The 22,428-nt window shown below is 39.5% G+C and overlaps 1 protein-coding gene across 1 annotated transcript in view; it reads right to left on the minus strand.

Moving 5' to 3' along the window:
* LOC106925612 (neural-cadherin-like) overlaps nucleotides 1-12,350 on the minus strand; it is a 105,906-nt gene extending 93,556 nt beyond the window's left edge. The window contains exons 1-2 of the mRNA XM_088004601.1: nucleotides 12,093-12,350; nucleotides 2,811-3,088 (exon numbers count right to left, since the gene is read on the minus strand). Of these exons, the coding sequence (XP_087860727.1) occupies nucleotides 2,811-3,088; nucleotides 12,093-12,350 (536 nt within the window). The remainder of the gene's footprint in view (nucleotides 1-2,810; nucleotides 3,089-12,092) is intronic.
* Nucleotides 12,351-22,428: the final 10,078 nt, after the last annotated feature.

A 22,428-nucleotide genomic window follows, 5' to 3' on the forward strand; every position in this document is an offset into this window, starting at 1 on the left:
AAGATAAAGCAGGTCCTTGAGCCCCCTTGGTTATTTGGCTCAATCTTCTGTTAAAAATTTGGGGATAATGTTCAACTAAGTTTTGAGAATCATGTAAAATTATTGGTTCCATCCCGTTTTTACCACTTGTGAAACACTGCCAAACTTAGCCCTATTGTCTCTCATCCTGAGATAGAAACTTTGCAATGCTCTTTTCACTTCTTTACTCAAGTAAGAGATGCATGTGAAAAACAAAACATCCTGCTGGTGCGTATATAACCCACACAATCTTATCCTATTAAAGCAGAGGCTCTGTTTAAAATAACTTTAACCAGCAGAGGGCGGCTGACCTACTCCCAGCGTTTCAAGACAAGAAGAAGGTTTACAGACATATTGACAGCAAGTCAGACAGACAAAAAGTGTTAGGGTTCTGTTAATCTCTTAGAGATCTCCTGAAAACCTGTTCTAAAGATTCTACAGCCCAGACGTCTTTAAACTCTCCTGCTGTACATCCAACAACTGTCTTTTCCAGCATCCTACCAGATCGTTGTTTGGAGGAAAACAAATCAAGAGAAGCAGCTTCGTTTTTCATTGTTATTGTTTGCAGATGTAGCCAAAATGTTTTAGCCTGCTAATATCCATGTAATTATTTAATCAAAATAAATGCACTAATGTCCCACCCCTACAGATAAAGTGATTTTTAAAAGCCAAGGTCCAATTTTCAAATATTTCCAAAAGATTGATGCGGGAAGGGGCCTATGAATCAGCTCAAGCCCACAGGCCCCCATCCCCTTACATCTGGCCCTGCACACAAAGCATATGTGTATTTTGACCAGTAGTAGATTAAACCACCATCATTTTAGATTGAATCTTCAGTCAAATTTCATATTGCAACCATGTCTCAACTACATTAGAGGTTGAGGTAGCTAAGTCCTATTGTTTCTTTTTTTACCTGTTGTCTATCTTTTCCACTCTAAACTTCAAGCACACCTCTCTGTCTGTGTGTGGGAGACAGAACAAACAATCTTTGTAACTTAGAACAACATAAACATATGATGTGGGTTCTGTTGACCTAGCCAGCTGGTCCGCAGTCTGACCAACAAGTTGAGGTTCACAGTCTCTTGTTGGTTCTTTGAAAAAGAATGAAACTTGCCCAGAGATCCATGTGATAACACGATGCAAGATAAAACCCGGCCACATTATGAACTGAGTCCAACAAGCAATCAGTGAGTCGTGATGAAGGTGCATTAGGAACACCAGTCAAACTGGGGCTGGTTTCACAGCCACCAGTTCTGCTTAATAAACCATGGAGATATTCCACTTTCTGAGACACTCTTGTCTGAATCCAGCATTTCAAGATGCTGAATGGTCCTGATGGCTGAATGGCTGCCTCTTCTCTCACAATATGAAATGTTTGGAAATTCTTTTGTGTCTGCTCCTCAGTCTGACCCCGCGAAAGCTGCGGGATCAGCAATGGAGGCTTACAACCGTCCTCATTTATTTACCATGCTTTTATCTAATTCCTAATGCCCCCAGCTTATTCCTCCTAATGGCCCTTCAGGGCTGCACAGGAGGAAAGGAGACTGTGCAGACATCACTGGGTACAGCAGTGGAATGTGTCCAGAACTGATAAGCAAAGCAGCTTTTCTCTAAAGAGGAAATTGATCTCAGGAAAACCTTCGTTATATGAGAGTTTTTCCACTCTTAATGAAAAATCTAAAATTTCATCCCACCCACTCCTTCCAAAATAACTTGGAAATGTCCACACCTTTGATATATGCTGTAATGGACAAGGGTCTAATGTGGTGGATGTGAGAAATACACATCCGCCCCAGTAGAAATGTCTTTTTACTTCACTCAAAGTGTGTCATTTATTTTGACAATTATAATTATTTTAGGTGTTAATTACTCCAAAATTATCAGCATTTATTAAAGAGACAGAAACCTGCAACTAAGTAGGACCCAGGATTTCCCCAGTGTATTATAAGCCTGGTGGGGCTCCAGGCTTTACTTGTGCCCCCACCAGGCTCAGCAATGGACCTGAGCCTGGTGGGGCTCAGGTCCCCACGTTGCTTATTTAAGTCTTTTTTGTTTGCATTTTTATAGTTGGTGTTCAGGTATTAATTTTCCAATCTTTCAATAACACATAATTATCAAGTGATATTTTAAATTTTACAGTCAATTTGAAACACAGAAACAGAGAGTGAAAATTAAATTAAAAAGAAATTCAAAGGTGAATTATGCCGTCCCTGCATTAAATGTACCTTACATTATTCCATACTGTATCAAAGCCACTCTTTTAGAAAGAGCCTCTAATGGAAATTTTGTAAAAATGTTCTCTTCTGTTGCAAATCATTTAAATAATGCACCCACAAAAAGATACCTAACTAAAGGGTGAACTACTATTATTTGTAACGCGTTAAAAAAAAACAAAACAAAAAAAACTAACTAAAATGAGGTTTGAGAAATGAAAAAGACTTGACTGACGTTGCACTCTCACTGGCGAAAAGATTTCACAAATCGGAATTACGGAAATAAATTTGCTTAATTGAAAGCATTAAGCATTAATTATTCTTGTGATAAAATTACGAGAATAAAGTCGTACTATTATGACTTTATTCTCAATATTTCAACTTTATTCCTGTTCAACTTTATGACTTTATTCTTTTGATATTACAACTTTGTTCCGGTAAATAAATCACAAGGTTATACTTGTAATTAAATTTTTTTTCTTAGTTTTTTTTAGCATGGCCCCAATACTGTGCTGCAGAACGATGATGACAGAGCAGGAGAAGTTTACGGTTCGCTCCCTCAGGTCCTGAGGAACCCACCTGTAGCCATGCTGCGTGTCCACGCACAGCCCTCCGTTGAAGCAGGGGTTTCTGGGATACGAGGCGCAAGGCTGATGGGACTGCTCCCGTCCCGGGCAGGAGCACACAGCCTTGGACTCCACCATGACGGAAACCAGGCTCATGGTGCCGCAGTCCACCACCGTGGGTGCGTCCCGCACCTCCAGCACACTGGTGCAGCCGCCGGAGTCAGCGCACTCTGAACCGGGACACTCGTCCACCCGGACCTGGAACACGCTGACCTGCAGGAAGGACTGGAGCTGGAGAGAGCAAAAACAAAACCCAACCGGTGTCAGGCTAATAACAGACATCATTTATCAGAGTTCCAGCAGCACAGGCAGTACTCTCTTAAATAAGAGCTGTGCAGCATTTTTTTTCTTCTCCCCCTTTTTGACACTGATATGTTCTCTGGTTGTTATCACTGCAGGCAACACAACTTCTTCTTCTTCTTCTTGTTTTGTTCTTCTATCTTTCAGACTCACACAATAGGATGTATTTTCTTTTGCACAGGCACCAACTACTAGCAGGGTGATAGTACAGAGACAGCGATCCCTCACCGACTGCCCACACACACACACACACGCACACACAGCCAACTGTGTTGGATCAGTGTAAAAAAGACAAAAGCAGAAGCACTGCAGCCTGGTAATGAACCCAGGTCTCTGCTGCGCTGAGAGACTGAGTTCCACTTCTTCTGCTTTGCTTGTTTTTCTTCTCAAATGTTGCAGGGAAAGAAAAAAAAGCCACCCACCTGAACAACGTCATTCATTTAGACTCCTGCCATCTTAAAAGTGTGGCTGGCCTGTTCGGGAACAACTTGGCCTGTCAGTGCATGCAATTCAACAGCTGTTAAGCTGGAAGTGGGATTTGACTTTTCAGTTGTTTTTTTTTTTTATTATTTCTTTTCACTTGAAGAAGTAGTTATAGTGTGAAAACCATAGGCACAAGACATCTGAATATACTTTATTTCAACATTAATCCAGACACAGGTCCATTTTAAATGACTCAAGTTATCTTTATCTGATATTTAATTTTCCTAATGATCTGAAACATTTAGGTGTGGGGGAGAAAAAACAGAAAAAAATCTTCAAGTGGCCACACGACAGCATGTGCTGTATACTAAGCAGTTCACAGCAAAAAAAGAAAAAAAAAGTCTGTGCAGTGGTTTTCCGTGCAATAGTCCGGAAAAGTGGGCTACATGGTGGTCAGGCAGGGAGGAATTTATGACCCTCAAGGTTGAGGAGAGCGATAACGCTTTTGGAAGGGAAAATTGAGTGGAAACTGAGTGTGTGCTGTGTGTGGTGTAGGCATGAAGATGTCCTGTCATTGGCTTGTAGAGGCGACGCAGCACATGTATGTTTCCGCTGAGCTGACGTTAGGTGATAACGTCCACACAGACACATTCAGTGTGAGGAAAAAGTGGAAATGAAAGCAGGTCAGCTTATGCTCAATGTTCTGGACTGAATGGACTTTATGCAGTGTGAAATGACAGCGCCGGCTAAGCAACACTTCCTCACTCGGCTCTGCTGAAATAGTGACTGTAATTGTGATAAGGGCTTTTTATATAGGTCACGCTTTTTGCTGACTGATGTTTTATACTAAATATGTAAGCGATATGCTGCATATTTGCTGATTTAAAGTGTTTTTCCCCCATTTGAGGCTTCCCTAAATGTGACCTGCCTGCATCATTAATGTTTTTGCTGTCCAGGCAAATCAAAGCTGAATGTATTAATTCACTGCCTTCTTTCAACTTTGATGATGCGAAAGGAATGTGCAGCCAGACAGGAAATTAATTTGCAGATGAAAGAAGGCCATGTTGAACAAAGTGATTCACTCATGAATGAACTGTCGATAATTATGAAGTCACTTAAATATGTATATCAATAAAACCTCTGCTCTTTTTTGTAGAAGACACTATTGACCATGACAGAGACTGGAGACTCTCTGGTAAAATACTTGACGTCTTTGTTTAAATAGGAAACTTTTCATCAGAGTGAACAGAAGTGACATGTGAGGCATCACAAGGTTCAGTCCTGGAGTTTAATAGCTGTTTGTTTCTGATAGTTCACATTGTGAGAAGTAATGAGATAAGTTACCATAGCTACACAGATGACACAGCACTCTATGTTATGTCACCAGGTGGCTCTGATCCCATCCAATCACTGAACAGATGCTTAGAACAAGTCAATAACTTTCTTCAGCTAAACAGAAGTTAAAGATATTATCTTTGGACCTAAAGAGGAATGATCTAGAGTTATAGATCTAGAATCTACACACAGCTTCAATTATCACAGATAGAAACTAGAGATCAGGCCTGAAATCTGGATGTAGTGATGAACTCTGACCTGAACATTCAGAGCCACATAAAGACAGTGACAAAGTCGGCCTTCAATCACCTGCAGAACATTTCCAGAATTAGAGGACTTATGTATCAGTAAAAGAGAGTTTCTAGAGAAACTCATCCATGTGTTTATTGGTGGTCACATTGATTACTGCAACAGCGTCTCACAGGTCTAAATAAAATCAATCCTCCAGCTGCAGCTGATCCAGAACGCTGCTGCTGGTGTTCTGACTAAAACCAGTAAGATAGAGCACATCATGCAGTTCTAAAGTCTTTCCATTGAGATAGTAGACTTTAAAATACTGCTGCTAGTTTATAAATCACTGAACAGCTTAGCACCAAAATACATTAAAGATCTACTGTTGCATCAACCTTCCAGGCCTCTCAGGTTTTCTGGTTTCTTGATTAAAACCCAGCTGTTTAGTGCTGCTTTTGATTATAGTACATAGATCATGGATCAATATATTTGATGTCTTATTTGTTTGACGATTTTGATGATGACACTTGACAAAATATAATGTTTGTTGCTGGTTTCAGAATTGGTTACTGAATTATGTCTCATGCTACGAAGCATTTTGAACCGCCCTGTTGCTGAAACGTGCTATTCTAATATTCTAATAAACTTAACTTGTAGGAGTCACTTCTTTATTGACGGCTTATTTTTGTCAAAGGTGAGCAAACCTCTTTTTTTTTTTTAATGCTCCAGGAAAGCTTTGGTCACGTTTCAGCCAACTCTGCAACAGACAGAAATCTGTTGATGTCAGCTCTGGCTGTCAGCAGTAGAAACAGCAGTTGGTTTAACACAGTAACTTTCAGCCAAAGCCATAGATTCAGCAACTAATTGATTTACCAGCAAGTCCTGCTTTGTGGTGCAGTCATATTTAAATCGTTAAAGTAGCTTAATTGTCTCTAAAAAGCTGTAGGACAGGCGCGAGGATGAAGACACCCTGAGGGGTCGAACGATCTCTAAATGTTCTTGGATCATTTGCAAACTATCCACTCTGAAATTTGTTGGATATAAAAATAGTGTACATCTCATACTATAAGAGGCTCAACCCACACACTCCAACTGTAAAAGATTAATCGTACAGCTGGAGGAAACTTTCCTACAACAAAGGTCATTGGCTAACACCCATTTCTTAGTCTGTGTTATGTCCATCAAACAGTCACATCCAATAAATTAGAATATGCATCCTTATGCAGGTCGCTTGTCAGAATTAAAGTTTGCAAATAACATCACGGAAGCAGGTAATTAATAAACTTTACATGCAGCCCATGGAAGACAGTTTTTATTGGTTTGGTGTAATATTCTCATTTTAAATGTCATATTTTCATTAGCTGTAAGTGGAAAATCGTCATAAATAACAGTAATAAGGCTTTCACACACCCACTTGTGTGTAATTAGTCTAATTAACGCATTATTCCTTCCTGAAATAAATGGACTTTACCATTCTATCCTAATTTAATAAATTGGTCTGTATACATGGATGCGTGTTTCTGTGACACAAAAAAAGGCAGCAGAAGTTTTTTTTTACATTAGTTTGAGTGGTGAAAACTTTTCTTTTTGCATTTTAAACTATTATAGCAGTTATTAGGTTACGTGGAACAGTCTCAATTTTTCTGAATAAATCTCACATGAAACACAATTGAGGATGGAACACAGACAGAGATGCTCTTCAGTGTTCAGAACTTCAGATTTCTGTGTAACAGGTTACGGATTAGTACTTGGATTAACCTCTACAGCTATTAAAATTTGACTTCCTTACAGCTGGTGGAAGCAATTTATTGCTGCACAATAAAATGTCCCAGAAATTAAATGATAATATTGTTGGTTTGAGGCTTTTTTCAAGTACTGTACTGATAATATCACACTAATGCAAGTTTGCCAGTACACTTTAATTTTATAAAAAATAAATAAATAAATAAAAATAAATAATAATAATAATAATAAAACACTTAAGAATAAAACCAGAAGATGTTTTGATTAAAATAAAAATATATTTAAAAAAAAATAAAATACATAAACAAATAATGAAGAAAGCAGAACCAAACACAACTTAAACCATAAATTCAATGAACTGTGTGAATTCTCTGTGGATAAAATTGCTCTTTAAAAAAATATTAAATTAAATTAAATTGGAATGAAAATTAATGTAAATGCGCCAATCCAATATGAATGTTTGTATCAGTCTTGATATTTAAAAATAAATCTCTATCAGCCATCAGTGACAATGTGCCCGATCCATAAGAGCCCATCTATTCAGTCTAATTCTATGCTTTGTGCACTGAGCGATGTGATGCTTTATTATTTATTTTACATTATATCCTAATTGCCCTTTCTGAACCATTTGGGAGAAGGTTTGTTGTGAAGCTACTGGGTTTTTTAAGTTATCAAATATATTTATAATTCAGTACATTTATGTCTGTGTTTAAAAAGAGAAATGTTTTAAGTCAGTCCAGCATTGTTTTTCTGTATCAGTCAATACTAAAACTCAAATATTGGTATCAGAAGTGAAAAAAGTGGATCGGTGTCCCTAAAGCTTATTGATTTCATTTTAATTCATCATAACTGATTTACTACTTATTGCTACAGGCTTAGGGCTTTCCTCCAATGCATTCAGAAGCTTCTAGTTCCCTCCATGTGGCCGTCTGGGCAGCGTTAATTAACAGGATGAACATGAGTAACATCATTTTTTATTTATGTTTCTTTTTTTTCTTTTTTTTAAACTAAGAATCAAAGTTTAATGTCAGGTAAATAGATTTGGAGTGAGAGCCCAGAGGGACGGGATCGGACCCAGTTCTGAGCTCCAGCAGGCAGAAACAGAGGGACGGAGAGAATCTGGTCTTCTTTTTTATATCAATCTACTTCTGAGCCATTACTGGAGAACTGAGCACATTAATAATAAACACCGCTTCATCTTCTGCACCACTTTCCTTTCGTTCCATTCCTCCCCCTCTCCCCCCGTCCTCCCCCTCGCCACGCTTCACATCTCATTCTGATCAATGTCTTCTCCAGAGAACTTGGCTGAATTCAGATGAAATGCTCTGTGCTCTCCTCACAAATCACACCTGAAAGTTTCTACCTCTGTGCTCTCCCATCTTTCTCTTCCTCAGTCCGGGCTCGTCTCTCCACGCCACTCTCCTCCTCAATTTTTATCCATGCACGTTTTTCCCCGGCTGCAGCTCCCCTCTTTCTGTCATCCTTGAAGATAGCCGTATGAAAGGGGAGGAAAGGCTGAAAGGCTGAGGGCTGACTGTGGTTATTCACCTGAACTGACCACCGCAACCATAACCGGGTTGGACTGTTTCTACCCCCTAACAGACATGCAAATGAAAACAGAGTGTGGCTCATCAGCCCATCCCAGGACACCAGCTCCGTCTGCGTGTCTCTGGGCAGTGGAACGGAGACAATGCAGCCTGGGAGGACGACCTGCTGAAGGCTCACGCTAGCAGAGGTCAGGTGATTCCTCAGACTTCTGAAACAAGAAATTCCATCTGACAGACCTCGCTTTGTATGGATATTTCATTTAAAGTAACCTTAACTTGAACATTTCAACACTAACAATGGAGGAAACAACATCCTTTAAAAACAAAATTCTATAAAAGCTTTATAAAGCCATTGATGGCGAGGAATAAAGTTTGACTCAATCCCACTTCCAGTGTCTAAAACTATACACAAGCAGATCAGGTGTCAATTAATTTAGTCATTGATTAATCATTAAATGCTCAATAAATCTACTTGCTGACATAACATAGAGCAGAAATTAAACCAAAACTGTATTCTCTCTGTAGATCCTTTTGAAATCAGCATTTAAGTTCACATGCTCTCTTTTATGGCTAGCAGATCTGCACAATCCATGAGATCAGATGTTAAAGTTAACAGCTCTCTATGAAGTTCAGGATGCGTGTCGGCACGGTAACCAGCCTTTTAAACTCAGAGCAAAGTTATCCCAGGCCTTCTTTCCGGGCTACAGCCAGTCAGGCGGATGCAGCCTGTGCGTGGCTAGCAGCAGATCTGGGTCATCACTCAGGTTCAAACGGTCTCAGACAAACCCTCAGGGAGAATTACCTGCTGCTGCTGGCTGAAAGGGCTGTTCTCACCGCGCTGCCATTCTCAGACGGGGATGCACATTCAATGCCACCACTGACCGTTGTGCACTTTTGCAGTCATCCTGTGTTATGCTCCTAAAACTGTTTCCTTCACTTCCCAGTTGTGCGCTGACACGCACTTAAAAAAAAAAATCCACCTATTACTGTGTGGTTCTCAATCAGGTGAAACGACGGGACTCTCTAATCCTGTTTACGTCGTCGTCTTGTTTACATATTCCCTAACAGTCGTGTGTGGAGTTATAGAGTAATCCGTCTGATTATCCTTCCCACTGGAAAGGAAAGTCAGAGGAAATATGAATGATCTGTATGGGAAAGAAATGAAGTGAAAGGCTACATGCTTCACACTTTATCTACTGCTAAGCCCTGATATACCCACTATGTTTTCTTGTTTATGTTTTCTTGTCTAGTTTGGGAAAAAAGCAACAGCACAAGGACAAATGAGTGTTTTATTATATAATATAGATGTTTAAATATGTATAAAATCAGCCAATAGAGGCACTTTGCTTTTCAAACTTTTTATAGTTTTATTTGTTACTTTTTTATTATTGTTAAATGCAGTTTTTGTCCAAATTTATAGAGTGAGAAGTGCGTACACGATTGACCCTATAACCCCTCCTCCAGCCTCTGATTGGTTGTTTCTGATTTGGAGCAGTGTACAACAGCAGGCGACTGTTGGACCACAAGGAGGAGGCAGAGGAGATCGATTTTTTTACTCCATATCTGTCTCATGTTCTAGTGTCAGGACAAAATGACAGTTTTAATAAATCAGTGATTCTTGAGAATAGGGACAAAATGGGTTTTAATTTTCCCATATTTTTTTTTTATTATTTCTCAACCTTATGTATGCAAATATGACAAATAATGTTTAGAAAATATGAAGATGCTAAGGTACAGGCTCCCAGTTGCAAATTTTTTTTAAAATACCCCATTAGTGATATTTTTACTCAATTTACAGACAAATGCTTCTCAAGAAATAAAATAAATATTATTTAAAACAAAAAACAAGAAAAAGTCCATCTGATGGAGTTGACAGTGCATGACGGAGTTGACACAGAACTGAAGGTGGTGACAAACTAGTGAGTAAAATGAAAAACTTGGTACGTGTGAAGTAATGCAATTCATGTAAAATACATTAAAATAAATTAGTTGCACAATTAAGTGAGATTTGACAACAATTTCACTGAAAGAGTCAGAAAAACTCTGACGGAGTTGACATCTGACGGAGTTGACGAAATGCCAAACTACCTCAATTTATATGATGTTATTCTGAAGGAGGTCATATTGTAGCTCGTCAGGTCCATGAAATCTTTACATTATACCAAAATTAAGCTTTTATTTCGCAAAATTTCATCAAAGTTTTGTAAATTGTCAGTTATGGAGTTGACACATCATGGTTGTGACAAACAACTTAGGAATAAAACAGAAGAAAAAACTAAAGAATAACTTAAGCTAACCAGAGCTAACTAGCTCTCTTAGCAAAGGAAGAGAAAAGACAACGTCATGGGGTCCTCAGAAGTTCTGGTGCCCCCCAATAATGCCTGATTTTTTTTACATTCTTTTCATTTTTGACGGTGTTGACAAAAACTAGGGACAAATTTCAACGGAGTTGGAAAATATCTAAAAATTATTTTTAATTCAATTTATCGATACTTTTATAATTATTTATACGACTACTTATACTTAATTGTCATAATATATAATTTTAGTATTTCTTTCATTGTTTTAAACTATAAGAATGTGTTGAGTTCTGCTCCTGGACAAGGGCTTTTACAGGCATCATCCACCGACTACAATGTTTAAAATAAAAAAATATTCAGCAAAAAAAAGAAAAATATACATTGTTATGCTCACATGACCCAGGTTAGTTTAGTTAGATATCTGAAAAAAATATATTTTGTGTATATTTTATTCAAATTTCATGCTTTATCCATAGGACCTGTTTTGTCCCTATTCTCAAGAATCACTGAAATATGTAATAAATATTTATTTTCATGAGAGTTACCTCCTGCAGCTTTGAAGGACTTACTGGAACAGCAAAACTTATTGGACAGACAGGAGCTTGCTTCAAGCAACCAAGGGCAACAATCAAAATGAGCAACAGATGAAAAATCCTCCAAAACGTATGCAGCAGACAAAACTGACCATCACTGCCCCCTATTGGACGGGAGGGTGAAACTGTCGACCAGAATCAACAAGTTACAAATGGAGCCACATTTACCTGAACCCAAACTTCAAATAATTATTCCCGTGAACTAAAACATGAACGAATTCATGTTTTCTTTTTTTCCATTTAAATGAAGTGGTCCTTTTCATCTCCCAATTGCTCAATATATAAACTTTTTACCGCATTACACTGACATAAGGTCCACCCAAACTTAAAGTCAGTAGCATGTGTAAGTCAGCATGTTATTAGGTGAGGGAAACCAAGGTCATGACCTTTGTCAATATGGTAAAAGAAACTTTGACACTTGCAGTGGTCGGGAATCAAACCAGCAACCTCTATGGCTGCAGCAGAAGCACTTTGCCAGCTGAACCGCAGCGCCCTGCAGGTACAAGCGCAGCTCCAAACAAACGTCAGCTCAAACAGAGAGCACAACCCCGCTTTTAAGACTCGGTCGCACCGACACCCACAGGTGGAAAGTGCACTTACTCTGTGCAGTTGACTAGATTATGTGAGTGCCACTCAGGAGGCAGAGCTGTCAGTCCAGTGAGAGCAGAGACCCCAACAAAACAATCAAGCTGACAAGACTTTATTGTGTTTACCAGGACTGTCGGCATGGATGAAAGCCTGCGAGACGTATAAAGTGACCTACCTTTTGTTTGTGGGCGGCTAGGTATCCATGCATTTTCTCCGGCTGCAGGAAGGAGGGACCTGCGCTCACAGCAAAGCGGACGTCCAGCATTCGCTCCTTCACGTCCATGAGGCTGAAGATGTTAACGTCACCCGGTGGGACGGAGAGCATCTCCGACAGGAAGTCCACCAGCAGCTCGTAGCGGCTACGCTGCTTCCCTCGGAGCTCCATGAACTGCCTGGCAGTGATGTCTGTAGAAAGCAGATGGAACGAATGCATTACTGGTCTCCATTATTTTTACACAAGTCGTGTGCCATAGTAGTTTTTGTAACAAATATATTTTTGTTACACAAACATCAGTATTTAATTAGCATTATATGAAGTAGGGCATAACTAAGTAGTGGTAGTATTAGCAGTAAAATGGACAAAAATAGAAAATGCAGTCAAGATTATTCCTTCCATCCATCCATCCATCCATCCATCCATTCATCCATTCATTCATTTTCTAAACCCTTGTCCCTCAGTGGGGTCAGGAGGGTTGCTGGTGCCTCTCTCCAGCTAACGTTCAGGGCGAGAGGCGGGGTCACCCTGGACAGGTCGCTAGTCTGTCGCAGTAGTCAAGATTATTAACGAATAAAAATCTAAAAAAACATTTGTTGCACACATGTTTTCGACACACCTCAGTGAGTTCTACGCAGAACCATCTTTTTATAGCCTGGTGAAAAGCAGCTCTTTGTTCTACGCTGTGATTCACAACTGAGAAATGATTGCTCCTGGAGGTGTGGACTCTGTTGAAGTTTTAAATATTACCCGATTGCTGATGTTTTCCCCTGATACATGTCATACACCAGTTCCATGTTAGGAAGCTTACCAGAAATCGCCTGCATCAAACAACAACCACCCTCCATTGTGAAGAGAGAAGAGCTGATCTGAACGAGGCTGTTAATGTTAAATCAATATCTGGAGACGTGGCCAAAACGGACTGGACAGCTTCATTCACTTCCTCCACTCTGGGTCATAGTCCACTTCCTACTTTTTGAGCGGTCTCTGGTCCGCTTGGCGTTCATTTAGACATTCAAACTGCACCGGAGTTCACTTCCACCAAACTGAGTCCGAGGTTTTTAGGCGAATCAGAGTTTGATGGCACATTCACACCTCCGCATACCAACTGGACTTTCTAGACCAAAAATCTAGAGTTCTATTAAAGCGAATCAAACAGGACTGGTGTGGATGCACCCTTAGCTCCAGCTTAAAAAAAATAATAAAATAAACCTCTCTAATTATTTATCTCCTACTTGTTGTTCCATATCATGCAAATGCTGCTGTTTACTCTCCAGGAGCGGGATCAGGTGTGTTGTAAATGAAAACGAGGTCGGCAGGATGATTAGGTCAGCAAGAGAAAAGAGAGTCAGAGTCGGGACATTAGGAGACAAGACTGGGAGCTCAGAACGGGCTCAGCGGATACAGCAAGAGGGATTGAGGCAAATGTCAGCTCCCATCAGTGGGTCCACAGGGAGAAACAAGGACATGGGCAGACAGAGACACAGTCAGGAGGGCTGGGGGAAGAAGGATTGTAACTCCTAATACAGAATGTCAGCCTTTGCACCTGGCTTTGATCCAACCTCACAACACACTCCTGCTTTCTCCTTCCCAGAGGCTTATTGGAGCCGCTGCAGAGTCTCTCTCCTGCCTGTGGGTTTAGCATTACACATGCAGGTGGGTGGGGGGGGGGAGAAATATCCTGTTTATCATTGTATACTGTTGTGAGGAGTAGAGTGATTAAACAGAGTGGAGCTTGGTAAGTTTAACTAAAAGTAAGAAACCCAGCAGAAGCGTTTAAAGGCTGGTATGACAGCCAAAGCGTGGCGTCTGCAGCACCTGCAGCGTCTGCAGCGCCTGCACCGTCTGCAGCACCTGCAGCGTCTGCAGCGCCTGCACCGTCTGCAGCGCCTGCACCGTCTGCAGCGCCTGCACCGTCTGCAGCGCCTGCACCGTCTGTAGCGCCTGCACCGTCTGTAGCGCCTGCACCGTCTGCAGCGCCTGCACCGTCTGCAGCGCCTGCACCGTCTGCAGCGCCTGCACCGTCTGCAGCGCCTGCACCGTCTGTAGCGCCTGCACCGTCTGCAGCGCCTGCACCGTCTGTAGCGCCTGCACCGTCTGCAGCGCCTGCACCGTCTGCAGCGCCTGCACCGTCTGTAGCGCCTGCACCGTCTGCAGCGCCTGCACCGTCTGTGTGTGCAGCTCAAACAGTATGTGAAGCTACATCTACTATATGGGCTAATTCTACATAGATTACATCTTAAACAGCATACTATCCACTAAATAGAACTTAAACGTTTTCCAGACATCACAGCTGAATTCCTGCCCAATGAGAGATGTACTTGCTCAGATAAAACTTCCAGCCTAACTGCTTCATTGTCAGTGTCTTCTTTTTTTCCCCGACTGTCCGAGGAGGAAAAGCAGCAGGAAAACACTCACATCTTTATTCTAACAGACATGCAGTAGACTGCAGCATAACTGCTTCACCATCAGCTGCTGTTTTTGCATGTTTACCTGCAGTATCAGGTGTCAATAAAAAGAGATTAACTGCAGATCCAGTCATACCAACGGAAAGGAGCTTCACAAAACAAAACATGCTATCAAACACTGCAATCAGTGTTTGATGATGCTGTGATGGTGACAACTAGCTGTCTGTGTTTAGCCAATCAGATTCAGGGCAGACCTGGTATTTTACCTAGTCATACACATTTTGGTTTTTAGTATCAGTTTGGTTCAGCGTAAAACAAGAAGACCTGCAGCGGTGTGACCTTCGCAAGATTTACTTTGGAACTCTGTTTTTTAGTTCATGTTGTCCTGGTGTGATGGCAGCATTAGTTCTGATTTGTTCTTATTTTTTGAAGATTTTTATTCATATTTTATGGTTGAGGCGTTGCATGTTTGGTCAGATATTTTTTTCTGGTTTGGATGCAGAGCAGATAGAAGGGTTTTTGCTCTTACCTCATAACTTTTGGGTGGTTGTTATGTGTAACTGTGGCAACAAGGTATTGTTTTAACAACTGAAAGCAGCTGGTTAGCATCTCAAAAGCTCAGATAAAGCCTGAACTTTGACCCCAAATCTCTGGATGTATGCTGAGCAGGGAGAGGAGGAGGACATTCAAATAATCTCTTCCACCAATCAAAATGCTCAAACGAGAAACAAAATAGCTCCTTTTTCAAATTAGTTCTACAGAAATTTTCGATTTTCAATTAAAAGAACAACTTTACATTTGTTTTTAGGTTTCATACATTTTCTTCAATAGGACATCTAATGTTTATAGAAAGGTATATTTAAAAAAAAGCAAGTAGTGTTGACAAAAAAAAATGACTTCATAAAGAGGATTATTCCTCATGTGATCTGCTTCACACAGAAAACATCAAACATATGGACGTTTTCTGTATTTAAACAGATGTTTCACCTCACCATCTTTTGAATCCGAATCATAACCGTTTTCTTTAAGACAGAGATCCTCACAGACATTTACACATATGCCGACTAGAATGTGATTTTTAATTTGGTTTTCTTCAGCTCAGCATCTGTGCCAGTACAAATCAAAGTGCCGTTCTGATGCCCTTCAGTCTGATGTTTAAATTTAGACATTTTTCTGAAGCTTTATTTTTTAAAACTAAAGACCTTAATGAAACATGGAAAAATAAATTAAGTTATAATAAATAAGTCAATAATTAATTAAATTAATAATAAATTAATAATGGCTCTCTAAATTATAAGTGGCTTATGGAAAAACGTAAGCAATTGAAATACGACTTTGTTAACTTAAGTAGACTTTTTTTTTTCACTCATGTGACTGAAATATCTGACATTAAAAAATAATTATGGAAGGTATTCCAGATATTTTAATCACTTCAGATGACTGTGGTCAAGAGTTTTAAGACCCAACATAAACATAAACTCTCATACACCTAATTAGATTACACCTAATTATTTTAACACCAGGCAGATAAAGTTATCAATAAGCTTGTTTCTGACTCAAAATTGCCAATATCTAGAATTCTAGTTTTTTTTTATAACATTACTTAAACCATGACTGCATGTCAGAAAGGAATGTATGGTGATGCAGAAAATGCATTTTTAATTTGACTAATGTGATTAATTAAACAGTTCAACCATCTCCAACTGTGATGTTCTTCCCACAGAATAATTCTTAGTGTCGACTTGTGTTAGACAAGTGGGAGAAGCAAACGACGTGAATCTCACTTGTTATTCCAATACTGATTGATTCCCTTCTTTCTTTAAGTTGAAGTAATAATGACTTTACTCTGGAGGGTGGAGAGATGTGAAAACAGACAAAAGAAGGATTCTATGGTCTCTTATTCTGTTGCAGAAATCAACTTCACAAACTGCAGAGTGTGTAATATTATTGCCTCAGCCTGCTGTCTGCTCTGAATGAACTGTGTGACTGTGGTTTTATACGGGCTCAGTTTGTGGGGCCTGGACATCTCAAGGACTTTTTGTTTACTGTATTTTTACCTTTCTATCAATATTGGAAAAGCAAAAGAGAGAGAGAGAGAAAAAGAGGACCAGAGAGAGAGAGAGAGAGAGAGAGAGAGAGAGAGAGAGAGAGAGAGAGAGAGAGAGAGAGACTTAATCCCAGACAGGCAGATTTAACTAGTGCTTTCTTTGAGCTTCCTTATTGCATTCCACATTTGTTCTTGAAATGGGATTTAGAATGTCAAGGAGGGTGTAAGTAATGCTATAAGTAGAATATTTTCATAATCCCTGGCACTGAAAATCAATGAGTGTTTACTCTAAAGCTCCACAAGGAAAAATAAAATCCTGGAAATGGCTACAGTTAAACATTATCCGTGCACACACGTGCACACACGTATGCACACAAATGCAAAAAAATAAAAAATAAATAAAAATTCCGGAAGCTTTCTGTATCCCAGGATGCTCGAGGAGTCATTAGATCTACATTCTGCTTTCAAAGGGCAAGTTTACCATTTTCTTGAAATGATTACAGACTGAACTGGAGGTTAACAGTGTTTGAGCGACTTCAGACAGCGTGAGCACACAGGTGTCTGACACTGGAGCTTTCTTTCTTCTAATCTATTCCTCTTGGTTTCAACAGATGCCCTATTAAACAAAGAGGAGGGTAGGACCATGAGGCGTCTATCCTTAGGGGGTAGGAGTTTATAAGTTCTCACTTCTTCCTACCCCATTTTGAGCATGATATGTTAACTGAAACAAAAAAATCTGTATTTTCTCTTCTTTCTTATGCACTTCTTGTTACTGTGCACTATTTTATTTTTATATTTGTATCATGTTCGAATAAAATTTCATTTCATTTCATTTCATTTCAACATTAATAGCCGACTTCTTAAAAAGCAGCTAACCTGCATGATACTGAGAGCAAATTAAACACACACACACATATGTGTGTGTGTGTGTGTGTGTGTATATATATATATATATATATATATATATATATATATATATATATATATTAGAGGTGTGCCGATCGATCGGTCACCGATCATAATCGGGCCGATTTTTGTGAAAAAGTGCATGATCGGTGATCGGCGATCATTGTCTCTTTTACCGATACCGATCATCTCATTTCGCAGCCTGCCTGTGCAGCTGGTCTCCTCTTTCCTTCACTCTGCGCAAACGCGCAACAACAAATCCTAAGCGATGAGGAACTATGACGCACTGAGTGAATGGGGAAGTTTGCTGCGTGTTGCTGCGGAAAATTGAAGCACGTCAAAATGCATCAACACAACGAAGCTAATACGACATAAAAACAATGACATACTTGACGGAGTTTGGCTACATCGAGGCTCACTGCAGTAAAAAAGACATACGGAGGATCAGACAGCAGGTAAAGCAGCGCACAGCTACAAACACTCACCCGGATTAGCATGACGGTCAGAAAGCTAAACAAATAACCCGCAAAATTATTTAAGTCTTCGAGCTGCGATGTAAGACGCTGGTTCTGCTCTCCTGTTAAACCGCTGCTACGCTACAGGTAGTAATACAGACCGAGCCGCTTCTGCTCCACCTGGTAGTGACTCTCACACCGAACCTGCTTAAAGCTGCAGCATCTAACCTAAAAAAATAATTTTACATACGTATTAAAACTTTCGCTGTCCTAACATGAGACAAATAATCTCTGAAAAAGTAATCGATCTCCTCCCTGTTCTGCATAATCACTCCGCTCAGTCAGAAACAGCCAATCAGAACTAGCAGTAATCAGCTAGCCGCCATGCTGTCAGGAAGTTTTCATTCAGTAACTCTGGATTGTTTATTGTAATGGATCCTGTATTTGCCTTTGAATGTTAAGTTTTATACTTGAACTTTTTGGCAATGTTGAGAGGTTCTATGCCTTCATATGTTTTCAGTCTGTTAAAGATAGCACTACCAATAGCAGTACAATTTGCACAATGCCTGTTTTGTTTCGTTTTCTTCTTGGAAAAAGTTATTAAGAACAAGTTTTTGTCTAAATTAAGGTGAATTCATGGTTCCTTTTTCCACATAATGTAACCGGTAGTGTTTATGATAAAAAATAAATAAATAATAATTATGTGATCGGTATCGGTGATCGGTAACGGTGTATCGGCCATCATGGGTGATCGGTATCGGTATCGGCAGGAAAAAACCTGATCGGCACATCTCTAATATATATAATTATAATTATATAAAATTCCCTTTTTACCTATTTACTGATACATGATTTTGCACATGGATTTTTTCCCCCTTTACTTAAAGTGGCAGTATGTAGCATTTACAAAAAAATGTTTTTTACATATTTGGTAAAACTGTCACCAAATTGTGAATGTATAACATGAGACAGATAATCTGTGAAATAATCAATTTATCCACATCTTTGCTTTGACATGATTTCTAATCATGTTATTAACTTTGTGTTGTAATTTGCTATTTAAAAGTAGTTCAACCTTTATATCTGTCCACACAAATGAGCCTCCTGGCACCATAGCCATAATATAAGAGTAGACCCCGCATTGGCCGCTCCAGCGCAGGAAATACGGCGGCCATCTTGGAGCGGTATACCCTCCTACTTTGCTCAATCAAAACAGCAGAAGATGCCTCAGCACTGAGGGATATTGTTGTTCGGATCGATGGATTATTGATGCGAGGGCTCCACAGACAACATTTCACAAGTAAGATGGACATATTATTGTGTATATATTGTGATTAGAATATTACTTTACTGTATTTATGTCCACCGGCGAGATACCAGCTAATATTAGCTACAGTGCTTGGTGTAATACGGGTTCAGGCTAACTGAGATTCCGTAAATCTAAAAAAATTAATTATTCTCTAACATTGACTTAGATTATCTGACATTCTATATTAGAAATGAAACAATATAGCACATATTATAAAACTTATATTATGTGTTATAACATTCACCGGCAAAGTTTACACAGGTGGTAAAGACTATTATTTATATTCTTTCACTCTGTCAAAAGTAAGATACATGCTAAATCTTCCGTTTTTGTTTTGAAAGTTTCATAAAGACACGATGTGAGGAAGAAGAGGGAGAAATCTATAAAGAGAGACGGATTCACTGCAGCACGGATGAATCTCACATCGGATTTTGGATTCGTCGGCTGAAAAAAAAAAAAAACCACACACACACACACACACACACACACACACACACACACACACACACACACACACACACACACACACACACATATATATAATTCACTATTAATCATTATTTATTTGTGCCATTATTAATCTTTATTTATTAGTGTTTGCATAGTTATATAAAATATGTATTGATATTACTAAATAATTTATTAAATAAATTATGAACGGCTGTGTGCTTTGTAATATGCTCTTCATACATCGAGATCAGAATATTCCATTCCTATTCTATTGTTATAGCCACTAAGAATATTTAAATATGATGAACTATGTATTAAAAACATACTTAAAAAATACAATTGTTTATAAATGTTGCTTTGATAGATGTTTGAATATGGTTTCCAGTAACAAAAAAATGTGATGTGATCGATTAAATCCGCTGATACGTCATTGTGCTGCTAAACACATAACGCTGAGTGGAGTGGTGTACCGCTCCAAGATGGCCGCCCTAAATCTCGTCAGCAACAATAGGCGAGAGCGGACCATGAGGCGTCTATCCTTATATTATGTCTATGCCTGCCACCATGTTTAATTCCTAACAGGAAGTCATGGTTGCTCTGAAGACTTCTGATTGGCTGACAAGTTCTAGCTTTGCATTACACTGCCCCCTGTGGGTCTGGCATGTTTAAAGCAACACTCGTGGACGGGTTTATGGATGAAACCTTTTTTTGAAACAGATCCTGTGTGTACGATATATTTTTAACGATGTGGCGGAAATATTCGGTTTTATAAAGACTGGGCTACATAAGAGGCCTAAATGTGTGAACCTGCTTTCCCCCTCGCTGCCTCGGGTTTTTGAGAGCACGATTTAAGCTCTTCCTCTTGTTTTTAGAACATGAAGAAATCCTTTTATCTGCTACTGCGAGGCCTCTTCTCTGCTCTCGTCTTCCCAGAGCATCATCCACCCCTCTCTGTCTCCTTCTCCATACCCTATCTCTGACATCATAAAAATCCTTCAGCCACATCCTACTCCTCTAAAGCGAATTTAATTCCGAGCAGAGTGAGACGCGCCATACATCAGGTAATGATGGATGCCGCTCGTCATGTGAGGGAAATGTGCAAGCTGAGCAAATCCACAACTAATTATTTCCCAAGCATAAGTAATGAAAAGAGGCTTTTCTGACAGCAGTAGAGATCCCATGAGTCAGGAGAGAGGAATTAATAATGGGAGTGGGGAAAAAGAAATCCTTAGATATACTTTGAAACACTGCAAACGAGAAAAGTAAACAATAATTAGCAGTGTTCTGAAACCTGAGAGGAGTGTGCAAATAATGAGAAAATTCAACACTTTTTTTTTTCCAAGTGTGTAGTGTTGTAAGTCCAGCAGTACCTGTTGCTGTTATGCTACTGCTCAGAGGTACAGTGGATACATTTAGAGTAGAGCTTAACAGTGAAAGATATGTGGATTTCAAAAAGTGAGGAAAGCAAACAAGTACATCTGGAAAGTATTCACGTAGCTTCGTTTTTCTTTTGCTACAGTCTTAATCCAAATTGCGTTACATGAATCTCTTTCCTCAGAATTCAAGTTTCTGGGAGCATTTTACATATTCTGTTCTCTTTACAATGATAACCCAAAGTCAAAGCCATCGCAATCACGTGTCTTCAGAAGTAACCTGCTTTGTCAAGTGTTTGATCCTTTGTGGTGTAAATTTATCATTTAACAAAGAGCATCATAAAAACCAAAGAACACAGCCAAAGGGTCAGGCATGCTGTTAAAGTTTAAAGCTGAGTCAGGCTATAACACCACACTCCAAGGTCTAACATCTCATGTAGAAGTGTTCATTTCACCACCTGAAAATACGAGAGAACACGGCATCGCTGTAAATCTACCAAGACGTGGCAGGTTACCTGAAAGGTCGGCCCATCAGAGTCTCAATCAGAGAAACAGCTCAGAGCATAACCCCGACCTCCTGCTCCGGCTTCAACAAAACAATCTGTTGACAGCACAAATACTGACTGTGGTCTTCAAAAAAATCCCAAAAGTGAGAAAAGAAAAAAAGAATAGTAAAACATCCAGTTTGGTGTCTGACACAAGCATGTAAGGCACACAGCAAACATTCTCTAAGCGCTTTGGTCAAATAATCAAAAGTGACATTTTTGGCATGGATTTTTAATGCCAAAAAAACCTGTGTGGAACTATAACACATTACTCTAACCACACCATCCCAATGGTGAAATGCTGTGGAAATGGCTTCACTTAGCAGTAATAGGGAAGTTTGTCAGACTTAATTAGAAGATGGATGGAGCTAGCATTAGCCTGGAAGAAAAGCTGTTTGAGGCAGGAAAAGAAATGTGAAAGTGGAGCAGAGGTTCAGGACAACCCTGAAATAAATCTCACAGTTTGGATCAGAATTCCTGAATGTTCCAGCTTCAGACCCAAACAATGAAAATGTAAGAGGGCCGTGATCCAGAGACAACACAATCTGCATCCACAGCCAGTTTATTTACTATTAAATGTAGCTTTCATTTCATTTATTGCTTTCATTTATTTTCAAGTCCTGTCACCTTTTATATTGTTAAAATCATTTCCCGTCATATTTTGTGGCATTTTCATTCATTTCTGAAGGGGATGTCAAGACCCCAAAATTTCCATGTTCAGGATCCTGAGTGGAGTCCCAAACCCCCACTTTGGGAACCACTGGTTTATATCAAAGCACATTCATGAGTTAAAAACCAACTGCG

The sequence above is a fragment of the Poecilia mexicana genome, unplaced genomic scaffold (genome assembly GCF_051168715.1).
Source record: "Poecilia mexicana isolate PSO_F unplaced genomic scaffold, ASM5116871v1 scaffold_3, whole genome shotgun sequence".
Taxonomy (NCBI): Eukaryota; Metazoa; Chordata; class Actinopteri; order Cyprinodontiformes; family Poeciliidae; genus Poecilia; species Poecilia mexicana.